This window comes from Ambystoma mexicanum, chromosome 14, assembly GCF_040938575.1.
Source record: "Ambystoma mexicanum isolate Mex_15411 chromosome 14, UKY_AmexF1_1, whole genome shotgun sequence".
NCBI classification, from domain to species: Eukaryota; Metazoa; Chordata; class Amphibia; order Caudata; family Ambystomatidae; genus Ambystoma; species Ambystoma mexicanum.
The window spans coordinates 198,793,017-198,815,576 of NC_090940.1; the positions used below are offsets into that span (position 1 = coordinate 198,793,017).

Consider the following 22,560-nt stretch of genomic DNA (forward strand, 5'->3'; position numbering starts at 1 on the left):
ATGTCGGACCCCGTTCGGATGCCGCCCTCGGTCACTCAGGACCTTCTGTGGTGGGCCGACGAAGGCACTCTGATGAGGGGGGGCTCCATTTTGGCTGCCGTGGCCGGAGGTGACTATCGTGACGGACGCATCCTTCACGGGATGGGGAGCCCATGCAAAATAGCTGACAGTCAGCGGTCGTTGGTTTCCGTCGGAGTCCAGACTCGATATCAAACTGTTGGAGCTGAGGGCCGTCAGGCTTGCCCTGAAGGCTTTTCTGCCGACTGTGCGAGGAAAGAATGTCCTGATCCTGCGGACAACACAGTGGCCATGCACTACCTCAACAAAAAGGGGGGGCAGTGTCACTTCCTCTGTGCAGGGAGGCGATGCAGCTCTGGTTCTGGGCCATCCAGCAGGAAATTTCGATCTCGGCAGTTCATCTGGCCGGAGACGAAAACGAGATGGCAGACGCTCTGAGCAGGCAGAGCGCGATCTCTCACGAGTGGGAGTTGGCTCAGGAGATTCTCCTGGAGATCTTCGCCCTTTGTCAACCGGAAGTGCGAAAGGTTCTGCTCGCGGGAATTTCCTCCAAGAGCAGTCTTAGGAGACGCGTTCGTGGTGGAGTGGTCCTTCCCACTGCTGTATGCATTTCCTCCAGTCCCCGTCATCCCGCAGGTGCTACGGATGTTCGGTTCCCGGATGATCCTCATTGCTCCGGCTTGGGCCAGGAGGGCGTGGTACCCAGACCTTCTCGACTTGTCCATCTGCCCTCCACGTCGTCTTCCCTACCGAGACGATCTGCTCTCACGGGAGGTGGGTCAGGTTCTCCATCCAGAGGTCAGATCCCTCAACCTTCACGCTTGGCTTCTGAAAGGTTGAGGCATAAGGATTGGGACCTCCCTGAAGACGTGATGGAGGTGTTGCTTTCGGCCAGACGGCCGGCAACAAAGTCCCTGTACTGTTGCCGTTGGAGAAAGTTCTGCGACTAGTGCAGGGATAAGAATGTGGATCCTTTTTCATGTGACATTCCTGTAGTTCTGTCTTTTTTGCTTTCTTTAGTCCACAGGGGCTTGCAAGTGGGTGCCATTTAAAGGTTACCTGGCGGCGCTGTCCGTATTTAAGCGCCCGTCTGAGGAGTGTTCTTATTTTAAAATTCCTTTAATTTCTCAGTTTCTGAAAGGGCTCACTAATGTGTTCCCTCCGTCACCTTTCCAGGTGCCCGGTTGGGATTTGAACCTTGTTCTCAAGTTTCTAATGGGTGCTCCGTTTGAGCCTTTGCATTCTTGCCCTTTGAGACTGTTTAACCCTTAAAACTGTATTTTTAGTTGCGGTCACTTCCGCTCGCAGAGTGAGTAAATTACAGGCACTTTCAGTTAAGCCACCCTTCACTGTGTTTCATAAGGACAGGGTTGTCCTTCGAGTTTGTCCTTCCTTTCTTCCGAAGGTGGTGTCGGAATTTCATTTGAGCCAGAAGGTTGTTCTTCCGGCATTTTATCCTGGTAAGGACGAGGAGAGGCTCAATAGGTTGGCTCCTAGGAGAGCTTTAAGTTTCTACACTTCACGCATGTCCCGGGTCAGAGTGGACGATCAGCTCTTTATTGGTTACGCTGGAAGGCGTTTGGGACAAGCTGTGACTAAGCAGACTTTGTCTAGATGGATTATCTTGGCAATTTCTGAATGTTACCGCCTGGCGGGTAAGGATCCTCCTGTAGGCTTATGGGCCCATTCGACTAGGGGTATGGCTGCCTCTACTGCCCTGCAGAGGGGTGTTACTATTCGTAACATCTCTGATGCAGCCACTTGGGCTTTGGTCCATACTTTTGTACCTCACTACTCCCTTGATTCTAACCATGGGCAGGATCTGGCATTTGGCAAGACGGTCCTTTACTCTGCAATTTGATTGGGCATTCTAAATTCTAAATTCTTTTCCCACCTCCTTACGTTGGTACTGCTTTGGGAGTCTGTCATAGATATGGAATACATCAGAGGACCCAATCCCCTCGAAGAACAAGTTACTCTCTTACCTAGTAACGTTCTGTCGATGGGATGGTCCGACGACGTATTCCATATCGCTCCCTCCCTGCCTTCCCCGCTACAGAATTTCTTATGCGATTGCAGCTTACATTTCTGCAAGGCTTTCTGTGGTCATATTGGCAGTAGATTGGTGCCACACGTTCTGGGAAAAACTACAACTGAGGCTACGGGGGTCCTACTTATAACATCCGGTGACGTCGGCTCGACGGAGGCCCTCGAGGATGGCGTATCGATGTCATCGACGCAGAAAGATTTTCCGAAGCAGCACAGTTGTGGTAATTACTGTCATAGATATGGAATACGTCGTCGGACCATCCCACTGAAAGAACGTTACCAGGTAAGAGAGTTACTTGTTCTTCTTGGAGTTGTCCCATCGAGTGAGCTATTAGTCATGGGCCATTTGGTTTTGTTGATTGTTTCCTTCTGGAATAAACCCCTTGGGGTGGCCAGGCTCAATTGCTCTTTTCCGTCCAGCGAAGCAATTGTCTCCATAATGAAACTCTTCTTTTTTTCACTCACGATTTTACCTCTTAGGTTTGAGATATCTTGGATCAACTTGCTGGCCAGGGTTGAATTTCTCTGGGTCGGTGATTCCGGGCTATTGCGTCCATGGTGTGGGGCCATGTAGATTCTATTTGCCTGATTTCGGGTGTGTTCAACTTCCAGGACCGAGGGCTCCACTCTCCCCCTTTTCTCCATCTCAGTGCATAGATTCCGAGAGCTCTTAGAGAGAGCTTTTGTCGGGTCTGTAGATAGCGGAGTTATAAGTTGCTGTGTTGAGTCCTCCCATAATTCTTCCTGCCAGTCAGGATCATTTAAGGGGCAAGGGATTATCTCCCTACCTTCCACATAGATGATCGTGTTAGGTGAAGACCGTTTGGCCGAGTGCTCCTCTAGTTGAAGCTGTGTCTTTCCATTGTGCTCACTGTTCAGTATTGGCCGGTCATCTTCAGTTTGCAATAACCCTGCCTCAGGATTGGCCGCATCTTCTCGCAACTCCACTTCCTGTTCATTTTTTCCATTCTGAATTTCGATTTGTTTTTTTTCTATTACTCGTTGTGAGCTAATAGCTTGGTCCTTAATGGGGCTTCCATTGATTCCCGGAGTACAACTGTCCCTTCCAGCCTGTAGCTCTTCTGTTGTTGGTATGGTCATTTCTTTTATTGTCTCAGTCTCAACAGGCCACTGACCCAGTATACTTGGAGGCAGATGTTGCGTTTCCTCTGGCGTCTCCACTAGTAGATCAGCAGTATCCTTTTTTAATGGGATCTTGTCTTTCAGGTTTATCTTTTCCTGAAATTCGAGCAGGCATAGTATCGTTCTTTGCAGACTGGTGGCTACAGTTGTCATCCAGTTGGTGTTCCTCTATTATTAAAGGACTGATTTACCTCTATGGGTTCAGTCTGCTGCGTGTCCTCAGTAGGGGCAGTCTTTGACGATACTTCTGTTTCCGGCACCCGCGACGGGTCTTCTTCCCTGCATTTCCCGATGCTTGCTTCTAAAGAGTTGGATCCCTCACCTGCGGAGATCAGACTCGTAAACGGGATGCGGGTTTGTGTAAGGATCGGGGGTGCCTTATGTCTTTGTCGGGCTGGTGATGGCATCAGAGATTGCACAGCTGGACAGGAGGTTAGACATTGTCTCACCTGTTGGCGCATTTTCCTTCGGGAGTCCTCCGGGTCAGTTGAGACGCTGGTCGCGCGCATAACTGGTCACGTAGTGCAGCTCCTCTCTACAGCATCTTGCAGCAGGTGACACCATGCGCCTTGTCCCCGACCTCACCGGCAACACCACTTGCGCTCTGCTTACGCAGTAGTGGGCGCTTTTGGGTGTTGTCCTGGGCTGCTGGTGGCTCCTCCCTTTTTCCCTTAAAGGCACAAATGCTGTTAACACACGGGCTAAACAGCGTGCCAAAAGACAGTCAGTTTCTTTAAAAAAAACGCCAAAAACGTAGCGTTTCAGCAATCAAGCAGCAGTTGCAAGGGTCCTCCACCAATAACACCACTTGCGCACCACTTCCACTTATTGTGTTATCCTACTGTTGGTAGAAACACCATATGAGCAGTACGTCGCATTATAGTTGTTGCTGATAGTGTGTCTGAGCTGGCTGTAGACCGTGTGGCAGGCCGTATTGTTGCACAGGAACTAAGAGCTTGCCTTCCGACACTGACCACCACACCATCGGATACCAAACACACAGCCTGCGCGCTAATCAAATTATCCAACAAATCAAAACACAACCTATAGTGTAACAATAGAACCACATGTAAAACCAACATAAACACAAGACATAACAAACACCCATCCCCAAAATAGATCTCCCCCCCCTTACAATGTTATTAAATTGTCTATATTAACTCTAATCCAATATTACTCATAAAGCTCATTAAATGGTCCCCATAAGTTCCCTCTATCAGGAGTCAGTGATTTTTATGGAAACTCACAAATATCCCTGTCAGCATATACACAATAGTAGTAACAACCACTTTTTATTTATTTTTTTATTTTTATTTGGTTGGCTGATTTGATCAACCTTTCAAATTCCATACAAAATCATAAATGCAATTAATTTCCACTAGATTATTAATATATACATTATTCACATAATCCACTCCTTATTAAAAATCAATTAAAATTGACTAACACAATACTAACTAGGAATAGAGCACATTATTAAATCATTGTTATTCTTTTTACCTCAATATTCCTAGGATCAAAATAAGTTTGGTACAGTTTAGCATTAGACCAATGTAGTTATTTTATACATAACGATATCTAAGAAACGTACATGTGAAATCTTTTTTAAAAAAAATATTTTTATTTTATAAAATCAAACAAACACACTACAACTGTTTCAAAACATAGGAAGCATCATATTCCAACATATTTTCAAACTCCCCCCTCCCCCCCTTAAACTAGAGCCGGTTCTCACATGTCGTTTACGGGAACATCATTGGGTGGCACAATACTTAGGCAGCCATCATCCGGGTCCTCTGTTTCGTTGTCACCCTGGTGAGGGTTTGCCAACGAGGCCACCAATTGCCGCCAGGCCAGCAAGGGCTCTACTTCCTCCTCGCCCCCCCTAGTGACCGCTTCAAACCAGACTACGGATTCAGCTTCCGCCCACCTCAAGAGGTCTGTCCACCATAACTCCACCCTAGGTCTGTGGGCCACCTTCCAGCCAATGGCAATCCTACGTTTGGCCAAGACATAAGCCAGGTCCTTTATCCTGCTTATGTGTTTCAAATGCCGGGGTCTAGGGAAAAGCACAAGCATGCATGACCAGGCCGATTCCACATCCAGCACCACCCCCCTGCCGGCCAGTTTCGTCTTGACCTCGTCCCAAAATCTATGCACCTCCGGGCAAGCCCAGAACATGTGTAGCAATCCCGCATTCACCTCCCCACACCTGGGGCATTGCTGCATAGCTGATCCCCCAAACTTTGCAATCTTCCCGGGGGTTAAATAAGCCCTGTGGGTAACATACAGTTGAAGCTGTTGGAATCTCGCGTTCCGGGACACCTTTTTGTGGTACCTCTGAGCCCGTTCCCACTGCCCATCCGTCATGGGTCCTCCCACCTCCTCCTCCCAATCTTGTCTCAATTGGAGCAACTCCTTCCCTGCCCTTACTCGCAGGAGCTCGTATACCCTCGATATTTCGTGCCCACCCTCCGATACATCATACATGGTTTCCAGGGAGGTGTATGGGTCTTCCGCTAGCACTGTCTCAGGCCATCTTTCTCTAGTCTTTTTCACAAGCCTAGTGTAGGTTATATATTGGCCACCATGTACTCCCGTCTCTTCCTGCAACCTCTGAAAGTCCACTGCCTCCCCTTCCTGCCATATGTCCCTGAGGCTGGCTAGGCCTACCTGTTCCCATTATCTGCGGACCGATTCAAGTAGTTGGGGGTCGCGCCCGCACAGCGCCGCCAAAGGGGCCTGCTGAGAGTACGGCTCCGAGTCCCCCCCTATCTTCCATGTCCTGTGCCAGATCTCCCAGCCCAGCCTCAGTAGCCGCCCCTTGCCCACCAGTTTGTCTCTGCCCAACCACACCACTTCCATCAGAAAGTATGGGGCTGTTTCTCCACGCAGGAGCCTGGCTTCCGCCGAGTCTTCAGCCGAGAGCCACCTGGCCACATACTGCAGCTGCCCCGCCAAGTAATAGAGTTCGAAATTAGGCAGGCCTATCCCCCCCTGTCACACGGGTTCTGGAGCTTCCACATAGCCACCCTATTCCTAGAGCCTCCCCACACGAAACCCCTACACGCTGTGAAGTTTCGCGAATAGGCTCCTGGGTATCAGAAACGGGATGTTTACGAAGAAGTGCAAAAGTCTAGGCAGGACCACCATCTTGAGCAAGGCTGCCCTCCCCATCATGGTCAGGGGCAATCTGGACCAGAATACCATGCTGTTCTTGATTCCCTCAATCGCCGTTTCCGTGTTGTGCTTGTGTTCTGCCTCGACCTTGTGATAAATATTTATTCCCAAATACCTAAATGTCACGGGCTGCCATGGTATTGGCAGGACATGCAGCCTCTGCACCGGGGCATTCCTATATCTGCCCAAGGGGAACAGACTGGACTTTCCAGGGTTCACCGATATTCCCGAGAGGATGGCGTACCGTTCTATTACCTCTAGCACGTACTGTAGGTTTTCCTCTGGGTAGCGCAAATAAAGGAGCAGATCATCCGCATATAATGATATCAGATGCTCTCCACTGGCAGTGCTTATGCCCACCTCCCCATATTGTTGTCGCAGGCATATTGCCAGCAGCTCCAATGCCAGTATATATAGCATGGGTGACCAGGGGCATCCCTGTCTGGTCCCCCTGCCTAGTTGCCAAGAATCTGAGACTATGGACCCTGTCTTGACTGTCGCCATCGGGGTGCTATAAAACAACTGGACCCATCTGAGGTATCCAGGTCCCATTCCGTACCCCTTCAGGACCGCTTTCAGCCAGGGCCATCGTACCGAGTCGAAGGCCTTGACCGCGTCTAACGACACTATAGCCAGCTCGCCCGTGTCTTCCTCAGTTTGGTCTATGACATGGTGTAGCCTCCGTGGTTATCGGTGATGTTCCTACCTGGAACATATCCCGTCTAATCTGGGTGTATCAGTTTCTTAATCACCCTCTTCAGTCTATTAGCCAGCACCACCGTGAGTATTTTGCTGTCCTGGTTAAGCATGGACAACGGTCTGTAAGACCCGCGCTCCACGGCCGGTTTGCCTGTTTTCAGGAGTGGGATGATTACAGCCTCACGGAGGGACAACGGGAGTTCTCCCTGTTCATAGGCCTCGTTGAAAGTAGCAAGCAGTGGCAGAAGCAACTCTTGCTGGTATGTTTTGTAGAACTCGCTGGGCAGCCCATCCGAACCCGGCGCCTTGCAAGTGGGCAAGTTCCGAATCACTACCTCCAGCTCGTCCGAGGTGACGGGTGCGTCCAACTCAGAACGTTCTAGATCATCTAAGGTGGGCAGCTCAATGTCCCCCAATGTGTCCAGTATGTCTTGACCCATATCCTCCCCCGTGTCCTCATACAAGTGTCTGTAAAACTTAAGGAATTCCTCATTTACCTCTTTCTGGGCGTTGCATATGCAACCTCCCTCGCCCTGAATCATACTAATCACCGAGCGGGGGGTCTCACTCTTATACATCCAAGCCAGCAGTCTGCCCGGCTTGTCGCCCCCTGCATGTATCCTCTCCGTATATTTCCTGTAGCTGAGTCTGCAGTCTATCCCAGAGTGCGCTGCAGGACAACTGTAGCTCCTCTAGTTTGGTTCTGTTATCATAAGCGGTGCTCTCGCAATGCGTGAGCTCCTCTAGCTCCCTTTCCGCCTCCCGGAGCCCCCTTTCGACCCCCCCCCCTGTAGCCCCTTAGCTTGGGAAATGGCTACCCCACGCACCACCACCTTAAACGCTTCCCACAGTGTGCCCACAGAGCCTACGCTTCCCGTATTTGTATCAAAGTATTCTTCAATGGCATCCCTCAGGCCTTCCCGAAACCCCTCATCCTGCAGAGCCTCGGTCCTAAGTCTCCATGTAGGGATCCGCGGTCGTGGGGGCTGGTGTCTCCAGTCTACCACCAAGGGCGAATGGTCCGACAGCACTCGGGCCTTGTATTCCGCTCTTTCTATATCTCTCACTATCTCGGCTGTTACAAACACGTAGTCTAACCTTGTGTACAAATCATGTGGCGCTGTGTAGTGTGAGTACTGTCTATCTGTGGGATGTAGCCTTCTCCACGCATCCTCTAGGCCTAGGTCTTTCAGTAAGGTACTCGGCGCTTTAGCCGCCGGTGCCGTTTTTCCTGCCCTGTCCTTGGACCTGTCCATTCTGGCGTCTACGGTACAGTTAAAGCCCCCCCTCCCCCAACACTACCGTATCCCTTGCCAGGGGGCCAAGTTTACCGTAGAAGGTCCTAAAGTAAGCCGCTGTATCGTTATTGGGGGCATACAAATTTATGATGTGCACTTCTCTGTTTTCCAAGAGACCCGTTACCACCACCATTCTACCCTCCGGGTCCACCGTAGAATCAAGCACCCGAAACGGCACGTGGGGCGCCACCCAGGTGACAACCCCTCTGGCATACGCCGAGTACGGCGCCCCCACAACAATGCCCTTCCATTTCCTCCTGACCACCTCCAGCCTTTCCCTAGTGAGGTGGGTCTCTTGCAGCAGGGCTATGTCTACGTGCATCCTCTTTAAATACAACATCATTTTGTTACGTTTAAGGTAGCTGTTGAGGCCCCGTACATTCCAGGTGTGAGATTACCCGATACAATCCGGTCGGTCTATCTCCATCCTGCCCCTTCCCACAATGTTCCCCACGTAGGGTCGTTTCCTGGCTCTTTCCCTTCTATTAACGAACAGTGCCCCCCTACCCCTTCCCCAACCTCGCACCACTGCACATAACTCCCCCCCCCCCCCCTGCCAACCCCCAACAATAGCCCAGCGCCATCCCTGGATCTCAGGCCTACCCACATCTGGACCCGTCTCGTGACCAAGAACAAGGACCCCGCGGGGTGTCACCAATCTAACAGTGACCTAACTAAATATACTGCTATCGGGTGCAGAGGTTGCTCCCCAGGAGCTCCCAGTCATCTATTCAGGAGAAGTGAATTCAACGGGACCCGCCGGCAGATGCCGTGACTTCCTCCACACAAGCACAATATCAAACTATATTCCAGTCCCAATGTCATAGCTATGGCCTCACGGGTGCCTCTGCCACGTGCTACTTATCTCCAGCCGCTTCTGCCTGGGCATCCGATTCCTGAGGTCGACCTTGCATATCCAACCATTCCATCGCTTCGCTCAGCGTCTCAAAGAAGAGGGATCTGTTCTTATAAAAAACCTTTATCCTGGCGGGGTAAAGCAACATGTAGCAGTGGCCTGCTTCTCTAAGCCTCCTCTTCACCGTTCCAAAGTTCATTCGACTCCGTTGTACGAGCAGCGTATAATCCGGATACGCCGTTATATTCGCTGACCCCCTTTCTATCGTGCCTCCTTTCCGGAAAAATTCGAGAATCTTCTCGCGGTCACGATAGTTCAAGATCTTCGCGATCAACGGCCGCGGGGGGGCTCCTGGGGCCGGTCTCCTGGTCAGGGCCCTGTGCGCCCTTTCGACCGCGAACCCCTGGGTCAGCTCCCCGCCTGTAATCTCCTGCAAAAGCATGGTTTCAACGAAATCCGTGGGGTTCAATCCTTCCATTCCCTCCGGTACCCCCACTATGCAAATGTTGTTGCGCCTGGCGCGCCCCTCTGCCTGCTCTGTCCTCCAAATTGCCCACTCGTTGCACGAGGGCATGAAGCTCCTTGGCGTGTGTGTTGCACGCCTCCGTGGTCGGGGCCAACTCCTTCTCCAGTTCCCCAGTGCGCTCCGCGATCGTTCGCACATCCTGGCGCAACAGGTTCACCACTTCTTGGACCGCTCCTATCTTAAGGTTTAGGCCCTCTTGCAGCTCTTTCATGGGCAGGCCCAGTTTCGTCTCCCAGGCCACCTTCAAGTCGGCAATTGCTGCCAGCACCTCCTGGATAGTACCCGGTGGGTCCGTCGCCGCCGCGGGGGTTTCTTTGCTCTTGCCCCCTTCCGTGCCCGAGGGCGACATAACGTAGGTCTGCATCGTGGGCTGTTGGATCCGGGGTCGCACCTCCTTGGAGGACATCCTGCGGTGTCGGTTGGGCCCACGCGCCCAGCTGTATCCTCGCGGGGTTCGCTCGCCGGCCTCTTCACAGCGAGGTTCCACTGGACCCGGGTTCACTCTGCTAGCCCACCACGATCCAGGGCCTCTTCAATGTGGGCTCGCCCTTATGTTTTTGCCTTCTGCCAGAGGCGCATGCGACCAGTCTGTCTGGTTGGGCTTGCCCACGTTCCGACAACTTCCTCAGTTCATCGGACCATTTATGGCCCTTTGTCCACAGACGGCCATCTTGGGTGCTCCCCTTCCTTTGCGCGACCGCCACCTTCTTCAGAGTCTAGTTCCGTGGATATGCAGTCTCGCTGGTGGGGAGGGCACTCACCATGTGCCCCCCACTTTCATACGCCTTTGGTTACACCGTGGGCTCGAAAGTCCACCAAAAACCATCACTTTGTCTCAGGATCGGATCATCGGGAGCTCCTCCAAGGGACGTCCTCTCACGTAGCCATCAAGCCACGCCCCCCCGTACATGTGCAATCTTAACTGACATTCTAGATGTTGAAAACAGACTTGCCATATTTCATTGATAGAGGGGATCGTATCTCAATAATATTCTTGAGAAACGTTTCACGTTCCACCTCCAATATTGGGCACTCCACTATCAGATGTTGCAACGTTTCTTTATGCAGGGTTTCTTTACAGATGCAGCAAAAATTCTGATCTTTAGGTATAATACCTTGCCTGGCTAGGATCTCATTTGTAGGCCACAAGTTCAATCTTGTCTAAGGTATTGATTTCGAATATATGGTGACGGACATCACGCTAAACAATCTACCATATTTTGAAACTTTTTATGACCAAACATAATCACATTAAAATCCTCATACTCACTGCATTTCTCTTGGGTACATATCCAGTCATATATGTATAACTTTGCTTTACCTGGGTTGCATAACAATTCAGCAATAGATAAATCTGCATTCATCAAAGCAGCCATAATATTATTCCTCCATAAGAACGGAAACTATCTTTTGATGTTAAGAGAATAGGCCACAGTACTCAATACATTTTTTGATTCAGTTCCCAGCAGACGTATTGCAACATTGCTTCTGGGCCATAAGTAACAACTGGTACCACTTTCTGTTGGAAAAATACCAAAATGTGGGAATAGGAGAATTTACCATATTTATACGCTAATATCTTAGTCTGTGAAATAAGATTTCTTAATTTGATATCGACTGATTGAAACGTGGTGCAACTAGCGGAGCCACTGAACATGACTCCCAGATATTTATACTGGTCCACCACCAGAAGTTTTGATTTTTGTAGTGACCACGTATAGGTCCTTGATGTCCCCACATTTTTCCCGCAGATGACGATTTGCGTTGTCTCCGTGATTATGAGCTGATTATTGTAATTGGCGTATTCTTCAATTTTTCGTAGCAGATTTTGTAGCCCCTGCGGTGTCTGCGATATCAAGACCAGATCATCCGCGTACAACAACCAAGCCAACTTTTGATGACCAAATTTAGGAGCATCTGCTATAGCCTCTGCAAGCTTTCATCCCATGTCCAGGGTGAATAAGTTAAAAAGTGTAGAGGCCAGAATACAGCCCTGTCTCAAACCTCGGTTTGTACCAAAGGTGGCAGATAATAGACCCTTGAGTGTAAGTCTAACTTGTATTGTGGTACCTGTATGTAGTAACTTGATCAAAGTTAGTAATGAGGGTGGGCATTTATATGCATTCACTTTCACAAACAATAGATGACGATCAATTGAATCAATGGCCACGCGGAAGTCCACAAAGGCCATGTAAAGTGGTTGCTTCCGTGTGACCCACTGTGATTTTAGCATATTTAATGCAATGATATTAGGAATGATACCAAGCCCCGGTACAAAGCCTGATTGAAATGGGCCCCTTTTATTCATTGCCAATGACCAATTTTTCAATTGCTTGAGCATGATGTGACTATAGATTTTGCCAGGTGCATCCAATAGAGCTATTGGCCTGTAGCTCACAGGATTTTGACAATCACCCTTTTTATAGATGGGTAACACAATTGAGTGCCTCCAGGACTGTGGTAAACATTGTGAGGTGTATAAATGAGTAAAGATCTTAAACAAAATAGATGCACAAAGTTCTGGATGCTGCTTTAGTGTCCTATTCGATAAGCCATCTGGCCGCCTGGGCTCTAGATTGGCTCACTTTGTTTATGTAGAACAAAATATCTTTGTCAAAACTTAAATGACAGTGTGGCATCTTTGGGTCTTCCATTGTCGCATCGCTTTCCTGTATTCTGAAATGGTAGCCTTCTTATTCATGCTGCAGTGCCTTCTGCTGCTACTTGGCCATTCCAAGATGGCCCTCCCCGCGCGCACTGGAGTGCATGGGCCTTTGTTCTCTGCTTGTGGTCCCTGATTGGCTGGGGCTACCATCTAACCGGCCTATGGGATCGCCGGCAGGCTTAGCCCTCCCTCCAACGGCCACTCATAAGGCCCTGTCTACCCCTGTCCACCACGGTTTGCCACGCCGCCGCCTGTATGTGCGTATGCAAACACGCCCCCCTGGTCGCCTGTGTTTGCGTATAACGCTCCCCCTGTCGCCTGTGTGTGCGTATAACCCCCCCATTGGTCGCCTGTGTGTGTGTGTATGCCCCCCCCCAAAGCCCCCTATTGGTCGCCTGTGTGTGCGTTTGCCCCCCACCAAACCCCCCCGGTCGCTTGTGTGCGCGTATGCCCCCTAAACCCCCTCCCCCCCCCTTGGTCGCCTGTGTGTGCAAATGACACTCCTCTCTCCCCACCCCCCCCCCCCCCCCCCGGTCGCCTGTGTGTGCGCGCATATGACACCCCCCAGTCACATGTGTGTGCGTGCATGCCCCCACCTTGGTCACCTGTGTGTGTGTGTATGCCCCCCCCAACCACATCCCCCCCCTTGGATGCCTGTGTGTGTATGCCCCCCAAACGCCCCTGGTTGCCTGTGTGCATATGCCCCGCCAAACGCCCTTGGTCACCTGTGTGTGCATATGGATCCCAAACCCCCCACCCCCATGGTCACCTGTGTGTGCGCGTATGCCCTCCATGTGGTCGCCTGTGTGTGCTTTTTTCTCCCCCGGTCGCCTGTGTGTGCTTTTTCCCCCCCGGTCGCCTGTGTGTGCATATGCCCCCCCCCCCATCTTGGTCGCCTGTGTGCGTATGCCCCCCCCCCATCTTGGTCGCCTGTGTGTGCGCGTATGCCCCCCAATCTTGGTCGCCTGTGCGCGCGCGTATGCCCCCCCCGGTCGCCTGTGTGCGCATATGCAACCCCAACACCCCCCCCCCCCCCCCTTGGTTGCCTGTGTGTGCGTATCCCCCCCAATACCCCCCCCCATGGTCGCCGGTCTTCATATGCCCCCCAACCGACCCCCCCCCGCCCCCCTTGTTCGCTTGTGTGTGCGTATGCCCCCAACCTCCTCCCTGTGGTCGCCTGTGTGTGCGTATGCCCCCCAACCCCCATCTTGGTCGCCTGTGTGTGCGTATGCCCCCAACCCCCCATCTTGGTCGTCTGTGTGTGCATATGCCCCCCCCCCCCAGTCGCCTGTGTGTATATGCCCCCAACACCCCCCACCCCCCCATTGGTCGCCTTTGTGTGCGTATGCCCCTCCAACCCCCTTGGTCGCCTGTGTGTGTGTATGGCCCCCCCATCCCCCCCCATCTTGGTCGCCTGTGTGTGCGTCTCCCCCCCCCCCCCCCCCCCTTGGTCGCCTGTGTGCGCGCGTATGTCCCCCAAACCCCCCCCCCCCCCCTTGGTTGCCTGTGTGCGTATGCCCCCCTAACCACCCTTGGTCGCCTCTGTGTGCGTATACTGCCGCCCCCCCCTTAGTCGCCTGTGTGTATGAATGCTCCCCCATCCCATCCCAACCCCCCCCCCCCCTTCCCCCCGTTGGTCGCATGTGTGTGCGTATGCTCCCCCCACCGTCCAAAACCCAATAAAACTACAATGGTACCCTTTACACTCCATGCTGCCGCCCTTTAAGATGGGGTTGTGCTTCATGTATGTGCCACATATATTGACCCACTGCATTGTATGCTGATGCCGCCCTTAAGATGGGGCTGTGCTTCATGCCTGTGCCACATATATTGACCCACTGCATTGTATGCTGATGCCGCCCTTAAGATGGGGTTGTGCATCATGTCTGTGCCGCATATTTTGACCCTCTGTATTGTATGCTGTCGTCAGGCTGGGTATTCTCGGTAAAAAAAATCAGTTTCAGTTTTGTTTCTGAACTGTCTTTCTACTAGTAACCAAACACTGGTCTCTGGGTCATACTGCCCCCAGCCAATGACTGCCCTCTACCTAAGCCCCTCCTTTGGCAGCCATCTTCAGATTTTTACCACACGTTCAAGTGTTGGGATCCTCGTGCTATAGCTCTCAAGCTTTTACTGCGTTTTGCGATTTTTTTCGAAGAGTTTACTCTTATTTTTTCGGTCAATCGAGCCTCAAGCTCCACTGATTCTACTTCCGATCAACGGGGACCCATTTTGGAATTTTCCTACGCCCCTCATTGGTGAATTTTCATCGAGCTTTCGCTTCTTGGAGGATTCCGGAAGATCTTTGAGGCCTACCCCGCGTGGACATGGCCCAGGACAAAGGAAACACGACGCCTGGATCCAAGCTGTTCAGGAGCTGCCCTGGATGCGGATTACAGAATGTCTTCAAGGAAGATGAGCACTCTTGGTGCCTCTACTGCCTTCACAATGACAAATCGCACGTGGGGAAGGACTGCGTTTTGTAAGAATATGGCCAAATGGACAATGAAGGATTGTCACGTTCGACTCACCAACTGGCTGAAGGGGAAAAGCCCAGCAGCAGGTGAGAAGAAGAGGAAGTGAGAGCGGTCTTCTAAGACCTTTGAGGGTGCTCCGGCGACGGGGGCCCAACAAAAGGTAAAGCACCGCGAGTCCGATGGTACCGGGAGCGCTGATGGTTCGGGCTCCTTGGCTGCCAGGCAGGGCGCGATGTCACCGATGCCATCAACCACGAGCCAACGCTCTGGCTCTGTGAAGAGGAAGTCGGAGAACCCGGGTAAGCTTCGGGAGAAGCCCCGGTCGATCCCGACGGCAGCAGAGGGGGAGCAAGGCAGCAACCCCCCCCCCCCCCTGAAGATGAGCTGGTTGGCATCGCAAAGATCCTGGACAAGAAGATCGAGGAAGTCCGGTCCTACGGGAGGGATCCCAACGAGGCGGACGTAGAAAGCGACGGAGGAGCCGACGAGCAGCTGCAGATCGTGGAGGAGACGGAGGACCCTACTCCCCAGCCTTCGCTCCCGTCGCAACCGGTGCCTATGCCACAGGACAACTCGAGAGCCATTTGATGGCTATCCAGGCCCTGTGTACGGAGATAACAAGGTTGCCCTTAACCCCAGTGGACGATCCAGTGGCGCCTGGACCGTCGGGAAGCTCACTGAACAAGCAGAGGCAAATCCATCCTCCCCCCTCCTTTCCAGCCCTCACCTCCTTCCCCTCCACCGAGGGATGAGACGGGAACGGAGACGGCGACGATAGGGACGGACGACGATGCCGGTGGTGACAACGGGATGGATCTCCCATCACCTCTTGACCGGGCCTCACCCCCCCGACGAAATTGCCTCTTTCCATGCCATGATCGCCAGGGCTTCGGAACTCCTCCAACTTTGTCCTGAAGAAGAGAAGGAGGATTTTCTCTACCAGCGACGGGAGACCAAGAGGAAGACCGTCCTCTCAGTACCGTTATTAGACGACATCTGGGACGAAGGACTGTCGCTACTCAAGAACCCATCCACGGCGCCTGTGAAAAGGGACCGGTATGAGAAGTAGTACCTGGTCCCAGATTCCGCCCCGATGTGCCTCAGAGCTCAGCCACCCCCAGATTCGGTGGTCTCCGCAGCGGCCAAGAAGAAATCGGCAGGGGCGACGGGGATCAACTTTCACTTCCCCCACCTGACGGCACGGGGAAGAAGCTGGATGCCATGGGACGACAGGTCATCTCGTCGGCGGCGACGACCATCAAAGCGGCCAACGCCCTCGCGATCGTGGCGCGCTATGACAGGGAGCTGTGGTTCAAGATCGCTCCCCTCCTGGATTTCCTCCTAGACGACAAGATGGCGGAAGCCCTTGAAATCCTGCAGGAAGGCGAGGTGGCTTCGGACCACGCCATCACGGTGGCCACAGACATCGCCGATACCGGGTTTTGCCAGATGGGCACCGGCGTTTGCCTTTGCCGGCGCGGTTGGCTTAAGGCCACCGATTTCCATCAGGACGTGCAGACCAGGGTACTGGACATGCCCTTCGACGGGAACAACCTGTTTGGCGAGGCAGTGGACAAGTCACTGCAGGCCATAAGGCAGACACCGAGACGTCCCGGGTCTTGGGTTCTCTCCATCAGCAACGGCCGCCCTTTAGAACTCCGGAGGCAAGTCTCAAGGTGCCTGCAAAGGATTTGGTGGCAGTTCCTCGTCGTACCGCCAAGTGGCCCGTTCATCATCGCAGGAGGCCTACAGAGGCCGCAGCAAGGCTGGAGGACGTCGTCGCCACGAAGGCCAAGGCACCAAGGCCTCGGCAAAGCAGGATTAAACTGGCCGCGGCATCGGGCCCTTACCGAAGCACCCCGGTGGGAGGCCGGCTGGCAAAATTCGTCAGCGTGTGGGAGTCCTCTCCACCGATCGTTGGGTGCTGAACGCGCTGGCCCACGGGCACACTCTGGCATTTCAAAGAAAGTGTCCCCGTCTACCACCTGTGGCCAGGAAGGAAAACCACGTTCCACAGCTACTTATGGAGGTACAAGCAATGCTGAAAAAGGGTGCGATAGAACTCGTCCCGAAGAGGCTCCGGGGCTCTGGAGTGTACTCGCGGTACTTCCTCGTCCGAAAGAAGACCGTCGGTTGGCGACCCATCCTGGACCTTCGTCGTCTAAACAAGTACATCAAGTCCCAGAAATTCCGGATGGTCGCCCTCCAGCATGTTCTGGGACAGCTGGAGGAAGGCGACTTTCTATTGTCGCTGGACTTGGAGGATGCCTACTTCCACATCCCCATTCTCAAAGGACATTGAAAGTTCCTACGATTCGTGGTCCAAGGGCGACACTATCAGTTCAAGGCCCTTCCCTTCGGACTGAAGTCGGCACCCAGGGTCTTCACCAAGTGCCTGGCACCAGTGGTGGCGCGGCTGTGCCTGCAGGGGATCCACGTCTACCCCTACCTGGACGATTGACTCATCCGAGCAAAGTCAAGGGAACTCTCAGTCAATCACACAGCGAAGACCGTCCAACTGCTCACGGATCTGGGATTCTCTATCAACTTTGCGAAATCCCACTTGGTACCGTAGCAAGACGCCCTGTTCCTGGGAGCCAGACTCGGCACAGTGGCACGATTGGCTTCGCCGTCGGAGGAAAGGACGAAAGCCATCCTGGGCAAGGTACAATGGCTGTTGACCATGGACGTGGCCAGGGTGAGGGCCATCAAGTCCCTACTCTGCATGATGTCCTCGTGCATCTACCTCATGCGCCTATGCAGGTTATGGATACATCCACTGCAGGAGTTACTCGACCATTGGATGCAAGCGGCGGGCAGTTTCGAAGACAGGATCTCACTCAATGAGACTTTCCACAAAGCGATCCGGTGGTGGGGCACCTGCGCGCATCTAGAGGCGGGCATGGACTTCCAGACCCCGGCACATCAGGAAACTGACGACGGACGCCTCCCCGGAAGGATGGGGACCACACACCGGATATCTCCACGCAAGAGACCTTTGGCTCCCAGAGGAGAGCTCACTACACATCAATGTCCTGGAGCTCCGAGCCGTGTTCTGGACCCTCACATCGTTCCTTCCGTCCCTCAAGGGCAAGGTGGTGAGGGTCTTCACCGACAACACCACCACGATGTTCTACATCAGGAAGCAGGGGGGCACCAGATCCCCAGCCCTATCCAGGGAATCGCAGGATCTGTGGCACTGGGCCGTTGCCTAAGGAATGTTCCTGGTGCCCTTCCATTTGGCAGGAATAAAGAACACCATTGCTGACTCACTCAGCAGGGAGCTGCGCTCGTGCCACGAGTGGGAACTCCGGCAGGATCAAGTGGATCTCCTATTCCGACGATGTGGCAATCCCCAGATCGACTTATTCGCAATGGCGACGAACACCAAGTGCCAGAGGTTCGCCAGCAGGTTTCCCCAGCCGGGGAGCATGGGCGATGCCTTCTCATTCCCCTGGGACAGCCTGTTCCTGTATGCGTCCCCAAGGCAGATCTGGTTCCCGGACCTTCTGGACATGTTTGCGTCCCCCCCCCTCCCCCGATCAAACTTCCGACGGACTCGGATCTTCTCACCAGGGAAGGAGGTGCCATCTTCCATCACGACACAGGATCGCTGAACCTGCAGGCCTGGCTCCTGCAGCACTAGAGTTCGGAGGGTATGATATCCTGGCGGACTGCAAGGAGGTGCTTGAAAAGGCGAGGGCGTCCTCGACTCTAAAGTGCTATGGACACAAAAGGAAGAGGTTCTCTGTCTGGTGCAGTGCACAGAAGATTAACCCTCTGCGGATTACGGCACCTCAAGTGCTGCCGTACTTGCTATCGCTGGCCAAGGCGGGGCTGGCACATGCATCAGTCAAGATCCATCTGGCGGCTATCTCCCGCTACACCAGAACTCCGGGGCGGTCATCTCTGTGGTCTCATTGTCTGGTGAAGGAGTTCATGAAAGGACTGTTCTGATCGTTCCTGCTGGTGAATGCTCCGGCCCCGGCGTGGGAGCTCAACATGGTGCTGACCAGGCTCATGGGGCCGCCATTCGAGCCTCTGCATTCGGCACCGTTGAAGTTCCTGTCATTTAAGACAGCGTTTCTTGTGGCCATCACCTCCGCACGACAAGTGGTAGAGATCCAGGCCCTCTCCTGTAAACATCCATACCTGACATTCCACTTCCATCTCAACGAGCCCTTGGTGTTACCCGTTTTCTTCCCGTAGCCTTCGTCGCCGGCTGAGAGGACTTTGCACTCGCTGGATGTGGCTAGAGCCCTGAAGTTCTACGTGGACCGCACAAAGAGTCTTCGGAAGACATCGCAGCTGTTTGTAAACTTTGGAACTGTGAACCAAGGGAAGGCCCTCTCGAAGGCTTCTATTTCCAGATGGCTCTCCGGCTGCATCATGCTCTGTCCTGGCCGTCCAAGAGCCCATTCAACCAGAGCGATCGCTGCTTCCAGGGCATTCTTGTCTGGTGTGCCCCTGCTGGATATCTGCAGGCCTGCTACATGGAGGTCGACGCACACCTTCACGAGATTCTACTGTCGACCGGGATTCCAGGGAGGAGTCCAGAGTCGGCCAGGCAGTGCTGCACAAAGTGAGGAGGTAAGAGATGCTTAATGTTGAGTTGTTGAAATGCTTAATGTTGAGCCTTGCCACCTCCTGTGGTTGTGCATGTGTGTACTGCTATGTATTCTTGTATTCATGAGCATGTGAATCCATGCCAGACCCCATGCTGGAGAAGGAACAAGTTACTTACCTGTAACTGTTGTTCTCCAGCATGGGTCTGGCATGAATTCACATGCGAACCCTCCCTCCTACCCCTCTGCGGCACTTCTCTTGGTCCTACTGCCACTTTACGTGCTACCAAATCTGAAGATGGCTGCCAGAGGAGGTGCTTAGGTAGAGGGCAGTCATTGGCTGGGGGCAGTATGACCCAGAGACCAGTGATTGGTTACTAGTAGAAAGACAGTTCAGAAACGAAACTGAAACTGATACTTTCTTTTACCGAGGATTCCCAGCCTGGCGACGGGGAATATTCATGAGCATGTGAATCCATGCCAGACCCATGCTGGAGAACAGTTACAGGTAAGTAACTTGTTCCTTATCGTTTTTTCATTGCTGTAACCACCTTTGTGATGCCCACTGTATCTGTAACCAAGAAACCCTGCCACCTTACGTACAAGTTCCTCTAAAAGCGCCTCGATGCCTTTGGGCTGTAGTTCACTCTACAAATAAATAAAATAAATAAGTGTTTACAGGCGTTCTAAGGAAGGGACTATAAAACCCCAATCATCGCTGGACAAGCCCACTTTTTGTGCTGGTTGAAGGCTGCAATCTCATTTCATTCTGTGCTAAGGGGAAGTGTTTTTATATGTTCAATTTGTCTGTCTGGCTATATAGCCTGTATGTTACAAACTACCCCTACAACTGTACATTTTCAAATTGGCTTTATTTCAAACTGTCTGACCTTTTTAGCTTTCCAATATTTTTTATTCACATGTTTTCTTTCTCTTTAAAGGATTCTGCATCGACGGATGATATGTGGTAAAAGTCCCGCCAAACCATGGATTTAATGTTTATTCTTTAAAAATGAACATGAAAACCTCCCTCAGTGACCCTTGTTAGCGCCTAACCTTAACCCTCTCAGTCAAATAAGGGAATATGATGTGGTTGAGAATGAGGACACCCGAAACCCAAGCGGTGCTACGTCTGGCCCCAGAAACCTCCTTTTTTTTTGTAAAATCGTTAACGTGATTTCAGACAATAATTCATGTTGTAAATCAGACTCCAGCATTTTTGTTGTATGATTTTGTTTTGTAAAGTGCAATTGTCTTTGTACAAAATGCTCATATTTAATTATGAACTGCTTTAAATCACTATAAAAGTTCTAAGAAATATCTGGCTTGTTGCATAATGCAACACATTTATATTAACCCTTTAAATTCCTGTGGTGGTTATGGATTGGGAAAAGGCAGCAACCCAACCCAGCTGGATGCCTGCAAGAGGGTGTGTGCGCGTGTGTTGTGTGTGTGTGTGTGTGTATGAATTGTTTTAAAAGCTGATCTAGTCGTAATGACAGATTCGCTTTGAAGTAACAAATTAGTGTAGGATACAGATTTTTTTATCGAACCTGTATGTTGTCTAGCTTGTGACTGAAGAAGCAATGATGTTTTTGATGAACGTTCCAGCTTTGGTGTTTGAATGACTTCATTCTTGCACATCTTTTACAACCACTAATAACCTGAAAATGATCAGCTGTGTAAAGAAAACAGCTTTCTACATGATGTAGGAACCGCCAGCATATTTTTTTACTACCCTGATTGCCTGGGACTGTTGCTGCTACAAGTAAAACATTCTGAATTCCATTTAATCAATAAAGCTTGATTTAACAAATAAAACCTATAACCATACATGTGTAATTCATCTTTTCTCTGCCTTTTTAAATTGTGCCATTATAAATGAGTCAATATTTTATTACAGATTGGAAAACCATTTTTAAAATGGACAGAAACCCGATTGTTTGCCCAAGGCGCATTTCCCCTTTTCAGTTCGATAGCATAGTACTTTAAAGTAAGCATACCTGTAATCTGTTGACGTAGGTTTTCTTCAAGCTGCCTATTTTTCCATTGAGGAACGGCATCCGCTTGAATAGGCCTACTGTATAATGAAAATGTTGAAGCCTGACAATCTAACGATGTGTTTTCGATTGACCCTTTTATTCTGGAAAATAAATTAGTGATTAATCAGTATTTGCAATTTGAAACCTAGCATGCTGATGAAATTTTACTGTTGGTGGTGAATAAAAAAAAAAATCTGATTATAGGTATAACACTAAATTATTTTAATATGTGATTCCTTTTGACTTAAAGCAGTTTTTCATATTGGTTATGTGTTTACAAAACTACAGTTTTGTACACCTGTATGTTTGTCTTTAGGTTGATAATTGTATTTATCACTAATAAAAGTGTTTTACATACAGACACTCGTTTGCATTTAAATGTTGGCTTTTGTTTTGGAAGATGCACCTGGAACACTTGCACCCATCTATAAAATACCCAATAAACTGACCGTAGACCGAATCCAACTGCATTTTAGACTTTTTTGTAAAAGAGGTATGAACTCTGAAAAGCTACAGCCGTATGTATCTGGCTGTATGTTCTTTAATCTAGTTAGTGCTTTGAATTCAGTTGGCACACGCATTTAGCAAATACTGCTTTTTGTAAAATGAGGTTGACAGCAGTGACCGACTGTCAGCACTTTGTATTTAATATGTTATAGAACATTTTAGTTAACTCTCCACTACTAAATGTTTAAAATGTGTTTTTGTCATCTAGAGTATGAAATATGATGTCCTGCCAGGGGTAAACAATTTCAAGTTACTAGGCAGGCAAAGTGATTTTCCTCCCACCCCCCTTCAGTTCTCCACCTGTACACAGCACACCATGTGTAACATGCCAAGAGTCAACGATCGACGATCACTAGCCAATGACATTTGTCAGGAGTACATTTTGAGGGATGAGTATTTTTAGCTTCTATTAACGTTACCCAAAAATGAGAATGTAGTTCGTTTTGTGGATTGCCGGCTAAAAAACAAAGCTTGCTTGACCTACTTGGATACAACATGCATAATTCATTTTGTCTGTACATTCATTTTAACTTTG

General features: G+C 51.0%; 1 protein-coding gene across 10 annotated transcripts in view; it reads left to right on the top strand.

Moving 5' to 3' along the window:
* Positions 1-21,881, top strand: part of PPM1A (protein phosphatase, Mg2+/Mn2+ dependent 1A) — an 896,181-nt gene extending 874,300 nt beyond the window's left edge. For 8 of the 10 annotated variants that reach the window (XM_069638914.1, XM_069638909.1, XM_069638912.1 and 5 more), the window contains one exon: positions 20,418-21,309. In XM_069638914.1, coding sequence (XP_069495015.1) covers positions 20,418-20,447 — 30 coding nt within the window. In that variant the 3' untranslated portion in view covers positions 20,448-21,309. Of the gene's footprint in view, positions 1-20,417 lie in introns of all 10 variants that reach the window. The other 2 variants (XM_069638916.1, XM_069638917.1) reach the window with 2 other exon arrangements.
* The last annotated feature ends 679 nt before the right edge of the window (positions 21,882-22,560 follow it).